At 51.3% G+C, this 17,722-nt stretch overlaps 1 protein-coding gene and 3 long non-coding RNA genes across 5 annotated transcripts in view; all 4 read left to right on the forward strand.

Annotated features, from left to right (window-relative positions):
* The window catches only part of NCOA1 (nuclear receptor coactivator 1), a gene marked incomplete at its 5' end in the record, with an annotated part of 75,845 nt that extends 59,204 nt beyond the window's left edge, over nt 1-16,641 (forward strand). The window contains 3 exons of the mRNA XM_048298370.1: nt 4,206-4,589; nt 4,674-4,775; nt 16,425-16,641. Coding sequence (XP_048154327.1) covers nt 4,206-4,589; nt 4,674-4,775; nt 16,425-16,546 — 608 coding nt within the window. The remainder of the gene's footprint in view (nt 1-4,205; nt 4,590-4,673; nt 4,776-16,424) is intronic.
* On the forward strand, nt 5,923-7,744 carry LOC125322882. Its single transcript, XR_007202266.1, has 2 exons — nt 5,923-7,013; nt 7,362-7,744. It is a non-coding gene; the product is annotated as an uncharacterized LOC125322882 (long non-coding RNA).
* Nucleotides 8,177-10,404, forward strand: LOC125322880. Of its 2 annotated transcripts, XR_007202264.1 has the most exons (5): nt 8,177-8,189; nt 8,416-8,538; nt 9,017-9,364; nt 9,843-10,075; nt 10,317-10,404. It is a non-coding gene; the product is annotated as an uncharacterized LOC125322880 (long non-coding RNA). The 2 variants fall into 2 exon arrangements; XR_007202263.1 differs by lacking the exons at nt 8,177-8,189; nt 8,416-8,538 and having other exon boundaries at nt 8,901-9,364.
* On the forward strand, nt 11,692-13,559 carry LOC125322881. Its single transcript, XR_007202265.1, has 4 exons — nt 11,692-11,864; nt 12,205-12,403; nt 12,883-13,114; nt 13,472-13,559. It is a non-coding gene; the product is annotated as an uncharacterized LOC125322881 (long non-coding RNA).
* Nucleotides 16,642-17,722: the final 1,081 nt, after the last annotated feature.

Consider the following 17,722-nt stretch of genomic DNA (forward strand, 5'->3'; position numbering starts at 1 on the left):
CCAAAGAGGTTTTGGGATGAGGCTCCAAAGGGATTTTGGGATCCAAAGAAGTTTTGGGATCAGGCTCTGAAGGGATTTTGGGATTGGGCTCCAAAGAGATTTTGGGATGGGGCTCCAAATGGATTTTGGAACCCAAAGGGATTTTGGGATCAGGGTCTGAAGGGATTTTGGGATCAGGCTCCAAAGGGATTTTGGGCTTCAGAGGGATTTTGGGATCCAAAGGGATTTTGGGATCCAAGAGATTCTGGGATCGGACTCTGAAGGGATTTTGGGATGGGATTTCAAAGAGGTTTTGGGATCAAACTCCAAAGGGATTTTGGGATCCAAAGGGATTTTGGGATCAGGTTCTGAAGGGATTTTTGAGATCCAAAGAGATTTTGGGATCAAACTCCAAATGGATTTTGGGATGAGGCTCCAAAGGGGTTTTGGGATCAAACTCCGAATGGATTTCGGAACCCAAAGGGATTTGGGGATCCAAAGGGATTTTGGGATCCAGAGAGATTTTGGGATCAGGGTCTGAAGGGATTTTGGGATCAGACTCCAAAGGGACTTTGGGATCCGAAGAGATTTTGGGATCCAAAGAGGTTCTGGGATCAGGCTCTGAAGGGATTTTGGGATCCAAAGGGATTTTGGGATCAGGCTCCAAAGGGATTTTGGGATCCAAAGAGATTTTGGGATCCAAAGAGATTCTGGGATCCAAAGAGGTTTTGGGTTCAGGCTCTGAAGGGATTTTGGGATGGGATTTCAAAGAGGTTTTGGGATCAAACTCCAAAGGGATTTTGGGATCGGGCTCTGAAGGGATTTTGGGATTGGGCTCCAAAGGGATTTTGGGATTGGGATCCAAAGGGGTTTTGGAACTCAAATGGATTTTGGGATGAGGCTCCAAAGGGGTTTTGGGATCAAACTCCAAAGGGATTTTGGAACCCAAAGGGATTTTGGGATGGGGCTCTACAGGGATTTTGGGATGAGGCTCCAAAGGGATTTTGGGATCCAAAGAGATTCTGGGATCAGACTCTGAAGGGATTTTGGGATGGGATTTCAAAGAGGTTTTGGGATCAAAATCCAAAGGGATTTTGGGATCCAAAGGGATTTTGGGATCAGGCTTTGAAGGGATTTTTGGGATCAGGCTCTGAAGGGATTTTTGGGATCCAGAGAGATTTTGGGATCAGGGTCTGAAGGGATTTTGGGATCAGACTCCAAAGGGACTTTGGGATCCGAAGAGATTTTGGGATCCAAAGAGGTTCTGGGATCGGGCTCTGAAGGGATTTTGGGATCCAAAGGGATTTTGGGATCAGGCTCCAAAGGGACTTTGGGATCAGGCTCCAAAGGGATTTTGGGATTGGGATCCAAAGGGATTTTCGGATGAGGCTCTACAGGGATTTTGGGATGGGATTTCAAAGAGATTTTGGGATCAAACTCCAAAGGGATTTTGGGATGGGGCTCCAAAGGGATTTTGGGATCAAACTCCAAATGGATTTTGGAACCCAAAGGGATTTTGGGATTGGGCTCCAAAGAGATTTTGGGACTCGGGCTCCGCATGGATTTTGGAACCCAAATGGATTTTGGGATGAGGCTCCAAAGGGATTTTGGGATCCAAAGAGATTCTGGGATCGGACTCTGAAGGGATTTTGGGATGGGATTTCAAAGAGGTTTTGGGATCAAACTCCAAAGGGATTTTGGGATCCAAAGGGATTTTGGGATCAGGCTTTGAAGGGATTTTTGGGATCAGGCTCTGAAGGGATTTTTGGGATCCAGAGAGATTTTGGGATCAGGGTCTGAAGGGATTTTGGGATCAGACTCCAAAGGGACTTTGGGATCCGAAGAGATTTTGGGATCCAAAGAGGTTCTGGGATCGGGCTCTGAAGGGATTTTGGGATCCAAAGGGATTTTGGGATCAGGCTCCAAAGGGACTTTGGGATCAGGCTCCAAAGGGATTTTGGGATTGGGATCCAAAGGGATTTTCGGATGAGGCTCTACAGGGATTTTGGGATGGGATTTCAAAGAGATTTTGGGATCAAACTCCAAAGGGATTTTGGGATGGGGCTCCAAAGGGATTTTGGGATCAAACTCCAAATGGATTTTGGAACCCAAAGGGATTTTGGGATTGGGCTCCAAAGAGATTTTGGGACTCGGGCTCCGCATGGATTTTGGAACCCAAATGGATTTTGGGATGAGGCTCCAAAGGGATTTTGGGATCCAAAGAGATTCTGGGATCGGACTCTGAAGGGATTTTGGGATGGGATTTCAAAGAGGTTTTGGGATCAAACTCCAAAGGGATTTTTGGGATCCAAAGGGATTTTGGGATCAGGCTTTGAAGGGATTTTTGGGATCAGGCTCTGAAGGGATTTTTGGGATCCAGAGAGATTTTGGGATCAGGGTCTGAAGGGATTTTGGGATCAGACTCCAAAGGGACTTTGGGATCCGAAGAGATTTTGGGATCCAAAGAGGTTCTGGGATCGGGCTCTGAAGGGATTTTGGGATCCAAAGGGATTTTGGGATCAGGCTCCAAAGGGACTTTGGGATCAGGCTCCAAAGGGATTTTGGGATTGGGATCCAAAGGGATTTTCGGATGAGGCTCTACAGGGATTTTGGGATGGGATTTCAAAGAGATTTTGGGATCAAACTCCAAAGGGATTTTGGGATGGGGCTCCAAAGGGATTTTGGGATCAAACTCCAAATGGATTTTGGAACCCAAAGGGATTTTGGGATTGGGCTCCAAAGAGATTTTGGGACTCGGGCTCCGCATGGATTTTGGAACCCAAATGGATTTTGGGATGAGGCTCCAAAGGGATTTTGGGATCCAAAGAGATTCTGGGATCGGACTCTGAAGGGATTTTGGGATGGGATTTCAAAGAGGTTTTGGGATCAAACTCCAAAGGGATTTTGGGATCCAAAGGGATTTTGGGATCAGGCTTTGAAGGGATTTTGGGATCAGGCTCTGAAGGGATTTTTGAGATCCAAAGAGATTTTGGGATCAAACTCCAAATGGATTTTGGGATGAGGCTCCAAAGGGATTTTGGGATCAAACTCCGAATGGATTTCGGAACCCAAAGGGATTTGGGGATCCAAAGGGATTTTGGGATCCAGAGAGATTTTGGGATCAGGGTCTGAAGGGATTTTGGGATCAGACTCCAAAGGGACTTTGGGATCCGAAGAGATTTTGGGATCCAAAGAGGTTCTGGGATTGGGCTCTGAAGGGATTTTGGGATCCAAAGGGATTTTGGGATCCAAAGGGATTTTGGGATCAGGCTCCAAAGGGATTTTGGGCTTCAAAGGGATTTTGGGATCCAAAGAGATTCTGGGATCCAAAGAGGTTTTGGGTTCAGGCTCTGAAGGGATTTTGGGATGGGATTTCAAAGAGATTTTGGGATCAAACTCCAAAGGGATTTTGGGATCGGGCTCTGAAGGGATTTTGGGATTGGGCTCCAAAGAGATTTTGGGATGAGGCTCCAAAGGGATTTTGGGATCAAACTCCAAATGGATTTTGGAACCCAAAGGGATTTTGGGATCAGACTCCAAAGGGATTTTGGAACCCAAAGGGATTTTGGGATGAGGCTCCAAAATGATTTTGGGATCCAAAGAGATTTTGGGATGGGACTCTGAAGGGATTTTGGGATTGGCATCCAAAGGGATTTTGGGATCGGGCTCCAAAGGGATTTTGGGATGAGGCTCCAAAGGGATTTTTGGGATCCAAAGAGATTTTGGGATCGGGCTCCAAAGGGATTTTGGGATGAGGCTCCAAAGGGATTTTGGGACTCAGGCTCCGAATGGATTTTGGAACCCAAATGGATTTCGGGATGAGGCTCCAAAGGGATTTTGGGATCCAAAGAGATTCTGGGATCAGACTCTGAAGGGATTTTGGGATGGGATTTCAAAGAGGTTTTGGGATCAAACTCCAAATGGATTTTGGAACCCAAAGAGATTTTGGGATGGGGCTCCAAAGGGGTTTTGGGATCAAACTCCAAAGGGATTTTGGGATCGGGCTCTGAAGGGATTTTGGGATTGGGCTCCAAAGGGATTTTGGGATGGGGCTCTACAGGGATTTTGGGATCAAACTCCGAATGGATTTTGGAACCCAAATGGATTTCGGAACCCAAAGGGATTTTGGGATGGGGCTCCGAATGGATTTCGGAACCCAAAGGGATTTTGGGATGGGGCTCAGCAGCACCGCTGGGATCTCATTCCCACGCTCTTTCCCCCGGCAGGGCGGCGGCCTGGAAGCGCTGACGGAACGATTCCAACCCCACCAATCCACGCCGCCCCCGCTGCTCCTGGAGCAAAAACCGGGAATGTTCCCGCAGCCCTTCCCACCCTCCTCCTCCTCCTCTTCCTCCTCCTCCTCCTCCTCCTCCTCCTCCTCCTCCTCCTCCTCGGCCTCTCCCAGCGCCAACATTCCCGGCGCTTTCCCGGGAATGCTGCGGCAGAAGCCGTCCTTCGGCGCCGTCCCCGTGGCCGTCCCTCCGCCGCCTCCGCGCGCGGCGTTCCCGAATTCCATGGGAATCCCGCCCCGGCAGCCGCTGAGCCGCCCCCCGAGCGCTCCCAACCAGCTCCGGCTGCAGCTGCAGCAGCGGCTCCAGGGCCAGCAGCAGGTAATTCCCGACTTCCCGGCCCAAATTCCGCCCGGGAATTGCCGGGAGGGAATTTTCAGGGAATTCCGTGTGTCCCGATTCCAGCTGCTCCAGCAGAACCGCCAGGCTCTCCTGAGCCAGTTCGCCGCCAGCGCTCCGGTGGGAATCTCCATGAGGGCGGGAATGCAGCAGCAGCTGGCGCCGCAGGTAAAGCGGGATTTGGGATGGGATTCCGGCCGGGAAAATTTGGGATGGAGCGTCCCAGTATGGCCTGGCTGGATCTGTAACGGGAGGGAATTCCCGGGGTTTTTTTCCTGGATTTTTAGGGTGGATTTTCCATGATTTCCCATGGTTTTCCAGCTCTTTTCCTCCTTAACGGGAGAGAGTTCCTGGGGTTTTTTCCTGGTTTTTTGGGAGTGGTTTTTCCATGATTTTCTCCTTAACGGGAGGGAATTCCCAGCGTTTTTTCCTGGGTTTTTTTAGGTGGATTTTCCGTGATTTTCCAGCTCTTTTTGTTCCTTAATGGGAGGGAATTCCTGGTTTTTTTCCCTGGTTTTTTTGGGGTGGATTTTCCATGATTTTCCAGCTCTTTTTCTTCCTTAACGGGAGGGAATTCCCGGCGTTTTTTCCTGTTTTTTTTAGGGTGTTTTTTCCATGATTTTCTAGCTCTTTTTCTTCCTTAACAGGAGAGAATTCCCGGGATTTTTCCTGGGGTTTTTTTGGGGTGATTTTTCCATGATTTTCCAGCTCTTTTTCTTCCTTAACGGGAGGGAATTCCCGGGGTTTTTTCCTGGCTTTTTTAGGGTGGATTTTCCATGATTTTCCAGCTCTTTTTGTTCCTTAATGGGAAGGAATTCCCAGGGTTTTTTTCCTGTCTTTTTGGGATGGGTTTTCCATGGTTTTCCAGCTCTTCTTCCTCCTTAATGGGAGAGAATTCCTGGAGTTTTTTCCCGTTTTTTTGGGGTGATTTTTCCATGATTTTCCAGCTCTGCTTCTTCCTTAATGGGAGGGAATTCCTCGGATTTTTTCTGGGTTTTTTGGGGTGGTTTTTCCATGATTTTCCTCCTCATTAAAGGGAGGATTCGGGATGAGATTCCACCCGGGAAAATTTGGGATGGAGCCTCCCAGCACGGCCTGGCTGGATGCGGAACAGGAGAGAATTCCTGGGGTTTTTTCCGGGATTTTTGGGGTGGATTTTCCATGATTTTCCAGCTCTTCTTCCTCCTTAACGGGAGGGAATTCCCGGCGTTTTTTCCTGGTTTTTTTGGGGTGGTTTTTCGATGATTTTCCCGCTCTTTTTCCTCCTTAACGGGAGGGAATTCCCAGGTTTTTTTCCTGGTTTTTTTGGGGTGGATTTTCCATGATTTTCCAGCTCTTTTTGTTCGTTAACAGGAGGAATTCCTGGTTTTTTTCCTGGTTTTTTTAGGGTGGTTTTTCCATGATTTTCCTCCTTATTAAAGCGGGATTTGGGATGGGATTCCGGCCCGGAAAATTTGGGATGGAGCGTCCCAGCACGGCCTGGCTGGATCCTTAATGGGAGGGAATTCCTGGGGCTTTTTCCTGGATTTTTAGGGTGTTTTTTCCATGATTTTCCATGATTTTCCAGCTCCGCTTCTTCCTTAATGAGGGAGAATTCCAGGGTTTTTTCCTATTTTTTTGGGGTAGATTTTCCATGATTTTCCAGCTCTTTTCCCTCCTTAATGGGAGGGAATTCCCGGGATTTTTTCCTGGGTTTTTTGGGGTGATTTTTCCATGATTTTCCAGCTCCGCTTCTTCCTTAACAGGAGAGAATTCCTGGGATTTTTTCCTGGTTTTCTGGGGTGGTTTTTCCATGATTTTCCAGCTCCTCCTGCTTAAGGCACAAATCCTTTGTTATTTTTTTAGGGAATGTTCAGGAATTTATTTGGGAAAATCATTCGGAAATTGAAATCCTTCCAACACCAGAATTTAGGGAATTTTCTCCACAATCCCACAAATTCCCGGCTCCTTTTGAATGGGAATGTTCAGGGATTGATTTGGGAAAAATCTTCAGGAATTAGAAATCCTTCAAATCCCAGAATTTCAGGAATTTTCTCCACCATCCCAGAAAATTCCCGGCTCCTCAAGTTCATCCCTGGCTCCTAAAAAAAAAAAAAAAGGGGAATGAATTTTCCACTGGGAATGAGGAGAAGTGGGAATTCCAAAGGAATTCCGGGGATTTTATTCCACATCTGGGAGAGGCCTCGGCCTTTTTGGGGCTTTTCCCAACATTTTGGAGCAGGAGGGGCGGAATTCCGGGAATTTGGGATCATCCCGGGGAGGGAACAGGGGGATCCCACAGGGAACAGAGCTGGAAAAACTCCTGGGATGGGATTTTATTCCGAGAATTTTGGAGCAGGAGGAGCTGAATTCCGGGAATTTGGGATCATCCCGGGGCGGGCACCAAGTGATCCTATGGAAAAAAAAGTGGAAAAACCCCTGGGATGGGATTTTATTCCAAGAAAGAGCGGAATTCTGGGATCCTGAGCTCGGGATCATCCCGGGGAGGGAACAGGGGGATCCCACAGAGAACAGAGCTGGAAAAACTCCTGGGATGGGATTTTATTCCAACATTTTGGAGCAGGAGGAGCGGAATTCCGGGAATTTGAGCTCGGGATCATCCCAGGGAGGAGACGAGGGGATTCCATGGAGAAAAAGGGGTGGAAAATCCAGGGATGGGATTTTGTTCCCAAAATTTCCGAGCAGGAGGAGCTGAATTCCGGGAATTTGGGATCATCCCGGGGAGGGAACAGGGGGATCCCACAGAGAACAGAGCTGGAAAAACTCCTGGGATGGGATTTTATTCCCAAAATTCTGGAGCAGGAGGAGCTGAATTCCGGGGTTTGGGATCATCCCGGGGAGGGAACAGGGGGATCCCATGGAGGAGAGAGCTGGAAAAACTCCTGGGATGGGATTTTATTCCAAGAAAGAGCGGAATTCCGGGAATTTGAGCTCGGGATCATCCCAGGGAGGAGACGAGGGGATTCCATGGAGAAAAAGGGGTGGAAAAACTCCTGGGATGGGATTTTGTTCCCAAAATTTCCGAGCAGGAGGAGCTGAATTCCGGGAATTTGAGCTCGGGATCATCCCAGGGAGGAGACGAGGGGATTCCATGGAGAAAAAGGGGTGGAAAAACTCCTGGGATGGGATTTTATTCCGAGAATTTTGGAGCAGGAGGAGCTGAATTCTGGGATTTAGGATCATCCCGGGGAAGGCACCAAGTGATCCTATGGAAAAAAGAAGTGGGAAAGCTCCTGGGATGGGATTTATTCCCAAAATTTCCGAGCAGGAGGAGCTGAATTCTGGGATTTGGGATCATCCCGGGGAGGGAACAGGGGGATCCTGTGGAGCAGAGAGCTGGAAAAACTCCTGGGATGGGATTTTATTCCGAGAATTTTGGAGCAGGAGGAGCTGAATTCCGGGAATTTTAGTTCGGGATCGTGCCAGGGAGGGAACAGGGGGATCCCGTGGAGGAGAGAGCTGGAAAAACTCCTGGGATGGGATTTTGTTCCCAAAATTTTGGAGCAGGAGGAGCTGAATTCCGGGAATTTGAGCTCGGGATCGTCCCAGGGATGGCACCAAGGGATCCCGTGGGAAAACAAAGTGGGAAAACTCCTGGGATGGGATTTTATTCCAAGAAAGAGCGGAATTCCGGGATTTTGAGCTCGGGATCGTCCCGGGGAGGGAACAGGGGGATCCCACAGAGAACAGAGCTGGAAAAACTCCTGGGATGGGATTTTATTCCCAAAATTCTGGACCAGGAGGAGCTGAATTCCGGGATTTGGGATCATCCCGGGGAGGGAACAGGGGGATCCCATGGAGGAGAGAGCTGGAAAAACTCCTGGGATGGGATTTTATTCCAATCTCTTGGAGCAGGAGGAGCAGAATTCTGGGAATTTGAGCTCGGGATCATCCCAGGGAGGAGACGAGGGGATTCCATGGAGAAAAAGGGGTGGAAAAACTCCTGGGATGGGATTTTGTTCCCAAAATTTCCGAGCAGGAGGAGCTGAATTCCGGGATTTAGGATCATCCCGGGGAGGGCACCAAGTGATCCTATGGAAAAAAGAAGTGGGAAAGCTCCTGGGATGGGATTTATTCCCAAAATTTCCGAGCAGGAGGAGCTGAATTCTGGGATTTGGGATCATCCCGGGGAGGGAACAGGGGGATCCCATGGAGGAGAGAGCAGGAAAAACTCCTGGGATGGGATTTTATTCCGAGAATTTTGGAGCAGGAGGAGCTGAATTCCGGGAATTTTAGTTCGGGATCGTCCCGGGGAGGGAACAGGGGGATCCCGTGGAGGAGAGACCTGGAAAAACTCCTGGGATGGGATTTTGTTCCCAAAATTTTGGAGCAGGAGGAGCTGAATTCCGGGAATTTGAGCTCGGGATCGTCCCAGGGATGGCACCAAGGGATCCCGTGGGAAAAAAAAGTGGAAAAACCCCTGGGATGGGATTTTATTCCAAGAAAGAGCGGAATTCCGGGATTTTGAGCTCGGGATCGTCCCGGGGAGGGAACAGGGGGATCCCACAGAGAACAGAGCTGGAAAAACTCCTGGGATGGGATTTTATTCCCAAAATTCTGGACCAGGAGGAGCTGAATTCCGGGATTTGGGATCATCCCGGGGAGGGAACAGGGGGATCCCATGGAGGAGAGAGCTGGAAAAACTCCTGGGATGGGATTTTATTCCAATCTCTTGGAGCAGGAGGAGCAGAATTCTGGGAATTTGAGCTCGGGATCATCCCAGGGAGGAGACGAGGGGATTCCATGGAGAAAAAGGGGTGGAAAAACTCCTGGGATGGGATTTTGTTCCCAAAATTTCCGAGCAGGAGGAGCTGAATTCCGGGATTTAGGATCATCCCGGGGAGGGCACCAAGTGATCCTATGGAAAAAAGAAGTGGGAAAGCTCCTGGGATGGGATTTATTCCCAAAATTTCCGAGCAGGAGGAGCTGAATTCTGGGATTTGGGATCATCCCGGGGAGGGAACAGGGGGATCCCATGGAGGAGAGAGCAGGAAAAACTCCTGGGATGGGATTTTATTCCGAGAATTTTGGAGCAGGAGGAGCTGAATTCCGGGAATTTTAGTTCGGGATCGTCCCGGGGAGGGAACAGGGGGATCCCGTGGAGGAGAGACCTGGAAAAACTCCTGGGATGGGATTTTGTTCCCAAAATTTTGGAGCAGGAGGAGCTGAATTCCGGGAATTTGAGTTCGGGATCGTCCCAGGGATGGCACCAAGGGATCCCGTGGGAAAAAAAAGTGGAAAAACCCCTGGGATGGGATTTTATTCCAAGAAAGAGCGGAATTCCGGGATTTTGAGCTCGGGATCGTCCCGGGGAGGGAACAGGGGGATCCCACAGAGAACAGAGCTGGAAAAACTCCTGGGATGGGATTTTATTCCCAACGTTTTGGAGCAGGAGGAGCGGAATTCCGGGAATTTGAGCTCGGGATCATCCCAGGGAGGAGACGAGGGGATTCCATGGAGAAAAAGGGGTGGAAAAACTCCAGGGATGGGATTTTGTTCCCAAAATTTCCGAGCAGGAGGAGCTGAATTCCGGGAATTTGGGATCATCCCGGGGAGGGAACAGGGGGATCCCACAGAGAACAGAGCTGGAAAAACTCCTGGGATGGGATTTTATTCCGAGAATTTTGGAGCAGGAGGAGCTGAATTCCGGGAATTTGAGCTCGGGATCGTCCCAGGGATGGCACCAAGGGATCCCGTGGGAAAACAAAGTGGGAAAACTCCTGGGATGGGATTTTATTCCAAGAAAGAGCGGAATTCCGGGATTTTGAGCTCGGGATCGTCCCGGGGAGGGAACAGGGGGATCCCACAGAGAACAGAGCTGGAAAAACTCCTGGGATGGGATTTTATTCCCAAAATTCTGGAGCAGGAGGAGCTGAATTCCGGGATTTGGGATCATCCCAGGGAGGGAACAGGGGGATCCCACAGAGAACAGAGCTGGAAAAACTCCTGGGATGGGATTTTATTCCCAAAATTCTGGAGCAGGAGGAGCTGAATTCCGGGGTTTGGGATCATCCCAGGGAGGGAACAGGGGGATCCCACAGAGAACAGAGCTGGAAAAACTCCTGGGATGGGATTTTATTCCAATGTCTTGGAGCAGGAGGAGCAGAATTCTGGGAATTTGAGCTCGGGATCATCCCAGGGAGGAGACGAGGGGATTCCATGGAGAAAAAGGGGTGGAAAAACCCCTGGGATGGGATTTTATTCCCAAAATTTCCGAGCAGGAGGAGCTGAATTCCGGGATTTAGGATCATCCCGGGGAAGGCACCAAGTGATCCTATGGAAAAAAGAAGTGGGAAAGCTCCTGGGATGGGATTTATTCCCAAAATTTCCGAGCAGGAGGAGCTGAATTCTGGGATTTGGGATCATCCCGGGGAGGGAACAGGGGGATCCCATGGAGGAGAGAGCAGGAAAAACTCCTGGGATGGGATTTTATTCCGAGAATTTTGGAGCAGGAGGAGCTGAATTCCGGGAATTTTAGTTCGGGATCGTCCCGGGGAGGGAACAGGGGGATCCCGTGGAGGAGAGACCTGGAAAAACTCCTGGGATGGGATTTTGTTCCCAAAATTTTGGAGCAGGAGGAGCTGAATTCCGGGAATTTGAGCTCAGGATCGTCCCAGGGATGGCACCAAGGGATCCCGTGGGAAAACAAAGTGGGAAAACTCCTGGGATGGGATTTTATTCCAAGAAAGAGCGGAATTCCGGGATTTTGAGCTCGGGATCGTCCCGGGGAGGGAACAGGGGGATCCCACAGAGAACAGAGCTGGAAAAACTCCTGGGATGGGATTTTATTCCCAACGTTTTGGAGCAGGAGGAGCGGAATTCCAGGAATTTGGGATCATCCTGGGAAGGGCACCAAGTGATCTTATGGAAAAAAGAAGTGGGAAAGCTCCTGGGATGGGATTTATTCCCAACATTTCTGAGCAGGAGGAGCTGAATTCTGGGATTTGGGATCATCCCGGGGAGGGAACAGGGGGATCCTGTGGAGGAGAGAGCTGGAAAAACTCCTGGGATGGGATTTTATTCCGAGAATTTTGGAGCAGGAGGAGCTGAATTCCGGGAATTTGAGTTCGGGATCGTCCCGGGGAGGGAACAGGAAAAAAGATGTGGAAAAACTCCTGGGATGGGATTTAATTCCCAAAATTTTTGAGCAGGAGGAGCAGAATTCCGGGAATTTGAGCTCGGGATCATCCCAGGGAGGAGACGATGGGGGGATTCCATGGAGAAAAAGGGTGGAAAAACTCCTGGGATGGGATTTTTGTTCCCAACATTTTGGAGCAGGAGGAGCGGAATTCCGGGAATTTGGGATCATCCCGGGGAGGGAACAGGGGGATCCCATGGAGCAGAGAGCTGGAAAAACTCCTGGGATGGGATTCTATTCCCAACATTTTGGAGCAGGAGGAGCGGAATTCCGGGAATTCGGGATCACCCCGGGGAGGGAACAGGGGGATCCCACAGAGAACAGAGCTGGAAAAACTCCTGGGATGGGATTTTATTCCAAGAAAGAGCGGAATTCCGGGAATTTGAGCTCGGGATCATCCCAGGGAGGGAACAGGAAAAAAGATGTGGAAAAACTCCTGGGATGGGATTTTATTCCAAGAAAGAGCGGAATTCTGGGAATTTGAGCTCGGGATCATCCCAGGGAGGAGACGAGGGGGATCCCACAGAGAACAGAGCTGGAAAAACTCCTGGGATGGGATTTTATTCCCAAGTCTTGGAGCAGGAGGAGCAGAATTCTGGGAATTTGAGCTCGGGATCATCCCAGGGAGGAGACGAGGGGATTCCATGGAGAAAAAGGGGTGGAAAAACTCCTGAGATGGGATTTTGTTCCCAAAATTTCCGAGCAGGAGGAGCTGAATTCCGGGAATTTGGGATCATCCCGGGGAGGGCACCAAGTGATCCTATGGAAAAAAGAAGTGGGAAAGCTCCTGGGATGGGATTTATTCCCAAAATTTCCGAGCAGGAGGAGCTGAATTCTGGGATTTGGGATCATCCCGGGGAGGGAACAGGGGGATCCCATGGAGGAGAGAGCAGGAAAAACTCCTGGGATGGGATTTTATTCCGAGAATTTTGGAGCAGGAGGAGCTGAATTCCGGGAATTTTAGTTCGGGATCGTCCCGGGGAGGGAACAGGGGGATCCCGTGGAGGAGAGACCTGGAAAAACTCCTGGGATGGGATTTTGTTCCCAAAATTTTGGAGCAGGAGGAGCTGAATTCCGGGAATTTGAGCTCGGGATCGTCCCAGGGATGGCACCAAGGGATTCCGTGGGAAAAAAAAGTGGAAAAACCCCTGGGATGGGATTTTATTCCAAGAAAGAGCGGAATTCCGGGATTTTGAGCTCGGGATCGTCCCGGGGAGGGAACAGGGGGATCCCACAGAGAACAGAGCTGGAAAAACTCCTGGGATGGGATTTTATTCCAACATTTTGGAGCAGGAGGAGCGGAATTCCGGGAATTTGAGCTCGGGATCATCCCAGGGAGGAGACGAGGGGATTCCATGGAGAAAAAGGGGTGGAAAAACTCCAGGGATGGGATTTTGTTCCCAAAATTTCCGAGCAGGAGGAGCTGAATTCCGGGAATTTGGGATCATCCCGGGGAGGGAACAGGGGGATCCCACAGAGAACAGAGCTGGAAAAACTCCTGGGATGGGATTTTATTCCCAAAATTCTGGAGCAGGAGGAGCTGAATTCCGGGATTTGGGATCATCCCAGGGAGGGAACAGGGGGATCCCACAGAGAACAGAGCTGGAAAAACTCCTGGGATGGGATTTTATTCCGAGAATTTTGGAGCAGGAGGAGCTGAATTCCGGGAATTTGAGCTCGGGATCGTCCCAGGGATGGCACCAAGGGATCCCGTGGGAAAACAAAGTGGGAAAACTCCTGGGATGGGATTTTATTCCAAGAAAGAGCGGAATTCCGGGATTTTGAGCTCGGGATCGTCCCGGGGAGGGAACAGGGGGATCCCACAGAGAACAGAGCTGGAAAAACTCCTGGGATGGGATTTTATTCCCAACGTTTTGGAGCAGGAGGAGCGGAATTCCAGGAATTTGGGATCATCCTGGGAAGGGCACCAAGTGATCTTATGGAAAAAAGAAGTGGGAAGGCTCCTGGGATGGGATTTATTCCCAACATTTCTGAGCAGGAGGAGCTGAATTCTGGGATTTGGGATCATCCCGGGGAGGGAACAGGGGGATCCTGTGGAGGAGAGAGCTGGAAAAACTCCTGGGATGGGATTTTATTCCGAGAATTTTGGAGCAGGAGGAGCTGAATTCCGGGAATTTGAGTTCGGGATCGTCCCGGGGAGGGAACAGGAAAAAAGATGTGGAAAAACTCCTGGGATGGGATTTAATTCCCAAAATTTTTGAGCAGGAGGAGCAGAATTCCCGGAATTTGAGCTCGGGATCATCCCAGGGAGGAGACGATGGGGGGATTCCATGGAGAAAAAGGGTGGAAAAACTCCTGGGATGGGATTTTTGTTCCCAACATTTTGGAGCAGGAGGAGCGGAATTCCGGGAATTCGGGATCATCCCGGGGAGGGAACAGGGGGATCCCATGGAGCAGAGAGCTGGAAAAACTCCTGGGATGGGATTTTATTCCCAACATTTTGGAGCAGGAGGAGCGGAATTCCGGGAATTCGGGATCACCCCGGGGAGGGAACAGGGGGATCCCACAGAGAACAGAGCTGGAAAAACTCCTGGGATGGGATTTTATTCCAAGAAAGAGCGGAATTCCGGGAATTTGAGCTCGGGATCATCCCAGGGAGGGAACAGGGGGATCCCACAGAGAACAGAGCTGGAAAAACTCCTGGGATGGGATTTTATTCCCAAGTCTTGGAGCAGGAGGAGCAGAATTCTGGGAATTTGAGCTCGGGATCATCCCAGGGAGGAGACGAGGGGATTCCATGGAGAAAAAGGGGTGGAAAAACTCCTGGGATGGGATTTTGTTCCCAAAATTTCCGAGCAGGAGGAGCTGAATTCCGGGAATTTGGGATCATCCCGGGGAGGGCACCAAGTGATCCTATGGAAAAAGAAGTGGGAAAGCTCCTGGGATGGGATTTCATCCCAAAATTTTTGAGCAGGAGGAGCTGAATTCTGGGATTTGGGATCATCCTGGGGAGGGAACAGGGGGATCCTGTGGAGGAGAGAGCTGGAAAAACTCCTGGGATGGGATTTTATTCCGAGAATTTTGGAGCAGGAGGAGCTGAATTCCGGGAATTTGAGTTCGGGATCGTCCCGGGGATGGCACCAAGGGATCCCGTGGGAAAACAAAGTGGGAAAACTCCTGGGATGGGATTTTATTCCAAGAAAGAGCGGAATTCCGGGATTTTGAGCTCGGGATCGTCCCGGGGAGGGAACAGGGGGATCCCACAGAGAACAGAGCTGGAAAAACTCCTGGGATGGGATTTTATTCCCAACGTTTTGGAGCAGGAGGAGCGGAATTCCAGGAATTTGGGATCATCCTGGGAAGGGCACCAAGTGATCTTATGGAAAAAAGAAGTGGGAAAGCTCCTGGGATGGGATTTATTCCCAACATTTCTGAGCAGGAGGAGCTGAATTCTGGGATTTGGGATCATCCCGGGGAGGGAACAGGGGGATCCTGTGGAGGAGAGAGCTGGAAAAACTCCTGGGATGGGATTTTATTCCGAGAATTTTGGAGCAGGAGGAGCTGAATTCCGGGAATTTGAGTTCGGGATCGTCCCGGGGAGGGAACAGGAAAAAAGATGTGGAAAAACTCCTGGGATGGGATTTAATTCCCAAAATTTTTGAGCAGGAGGAGCAGAATTCCGGGAATTTGAGCTCGGGATCATCCCAGGGAGGAGACGATGGGGGGATTCCATGGAGAAAAAGGGTGGAAAAACTCCTGGGATGGGATTTTTGTTCCCAACATTTTGGAGCAGGAGGAGCGGAATTCCGGGAATTTGGGATCATCCCGGGGAGGGAACAGGGGGATCCCATGGAGCAGAGAGCTGGAAAAACTCCTGGGATGGGATTTTATTCCCAACATTTTGGAGCAGGAGGAGCGGAATTCCGGGAATTCGGGATCACCCCGGGGAGGGAACAGGGGGATCCCACAGAGAACAGAGCTGGAAAAACTCCTGGGATGGGATTTTATTCCAAGAAAGAGCGGAATTCTGGGAATTTGAGCTCGGGATCATCCCAGGGAGGGAACAGGGGGATCCCACAGAGAACAGAGCTGGAAAAACTCCTGGGATGGGATTTTATTCCCAAGTCTTGGAGCAGGAGGAGCAGAATTCTGGGAATTTGAGCTCGGGATCATCCCAGGGAGGAGACGAGGGGATTCCATGGAGAAAAAGGGGTGGAAAAACTCCTGGGATGGGATTTTATTCCCAAAATTTCCGAGCAGGAGGAGCTGAATTCCAGGAATTTGGGATCATCCCGGGGAGGGCACCAAGTGATCCTATGGAAAAAGAAGTGGGAAAGCTCCTGGGATGGGATTTCATCCCAAAATTTTTGAGCAGGAGGAGCTGAATTCTGGGATTTGGGATCGTCCCGGGGAGGGAACAGGGGGATCCTGTGGAGCAGAGAGCTGGAAAAACTCCTGGGATGGGATTTTATTCCAAGAAAGAGCAGAATTCCGGGAATTTGAGCTCGGCATCACCCCACCACAGACCCCCCTCGGGAAACCCGAGCTTCTCAAAGCCCCAAACTCCCAAACTCCCCCCCCATAAATCCCCAACTCCCCACCCGCTCCTCCACCCATCCCGACAATTCCCACCTCCCATCCTGGCCAGGGGGGATGATGGGCAGGGGGCTCCTCGGGAAGGAGCCCCGGGATAATCCGGGAATTCTCGGCGTCCGCAGCCCCCCCTGAACGCGCAGATGTTGGCGCAGCGGCAGCGGGAGCTCTACAGCCAGCAGCACCGGCAGCGGCAGCTGATGCAGCAGCGCGCGCTCCTCATGCGCCAGCAGAATTTCGGGAATAACCTCCCGCCCTCCGGAGCCGCCGCGCTCCCGGTGCCCCTGGGAGCCGCCCCTCGCTTGCCCCAAGGCCAGCAATTCCCGTATCCCCCCGGTTACGGTACGAACGGAGGGAATTCCGCCGGCTCCGGCGGCCCTTTCGCCAACGCCGAGGCGGCGCTGGGCAACCGCGGATCCCTTGGGAATCGCGGGATGATGGGAGCGCAGTTCGGAGCCGGGATCAACGCGCAGATGCAGCAGAACATCTTCCAGTATTCGGGATCGGGTACGGCGGGAGAGCGGCTGGGAGTTGGGATGGGTTGGGGAGGGAGATTGCCGGGGATTGGGAGAGGGGAGGGAAGGGAAAAGTGGGAATGGCGGGATGGAAGAGGAGCTTGGGGTGGGATGTTGGGAAGGAATTCGCGGCTGGGCTGGAATTCCCAGGGAATGCCCGGATCCCTGGCAGTGCCCAAGGAAAGGCTGGAGCAGCCTGGGATCATCGGGGCAGGTGCCGGCCTTGGAATGGGATGGGATTGAAGCTGCGTGGATCCCAGCCAAAGCATTCCGGGATTGTGGGATGCAGGAGGCTCCGAATCCATGGCCAGGGCTTTTTCTGGAAGTCGGGGATGGGAAAGGGAAGGGAGAGCCTTCCTGGAGTGCCGAGATTCCCAGGGAAGGGCCTGGAGGCCGGAATTCCTTCCCGCAGAGGAGTCGGGCTGGGGCTGGATCCAATGGCAGGCTGGGAGAGGCGGGAATGGAGGGATTTCCCTGGGAAAGGGGAGCTCGGGCTGGGATCTTGGGAAGGAATTCGCGGCTGCGCTGGAATTCCCAGGGAATGCCCGGATCCCTGGCAGTGTCCAGGGAAAGGCTGGAGCAGCCTGGGATTGTGGGATCGTGTCGGAGATGGAATGGGATGGGATTGAAGCTCTGTGGATCCCACCCAAAGCATTCCGGGATTCTGGGATTCCATGGAGCTGCTGGGATGGCTCCAGGCTGGAGATCCCAGCGCACAAATCCCGTGGGATGCAGCTCCAAGGGATTCAAGGATCCCGGGAATCCTCGGAGCCGCTTCCCGAGCCTGAAGGGGCTCCAGGAGAGCTGGGATTTGGGAAAGGGCTGGAGGGGCAGGAGGCAGGGAATGGCTTCCCAGTGGGAAAGGGGAGCTTGGGCTGGGATCTTGGGAAGGAATTCGCGGCTGGGCT

This window comes from Corvus hawaiiensis, chromosome 3 (assembly GCF_020740725.1).
Source record: "Corvus hawaiiensis isolate bCorHaw1 chromosome 3, bCorHaw1.pri.cur, whole genome shotgun sequence".
In the NCBI taxonomy this organism is placed as follows: Eukaryota; Metazoa; Chordata; class Aves; order Passeriformes; family Corvidae; genus Corvus; species Corvus hawaiiensis.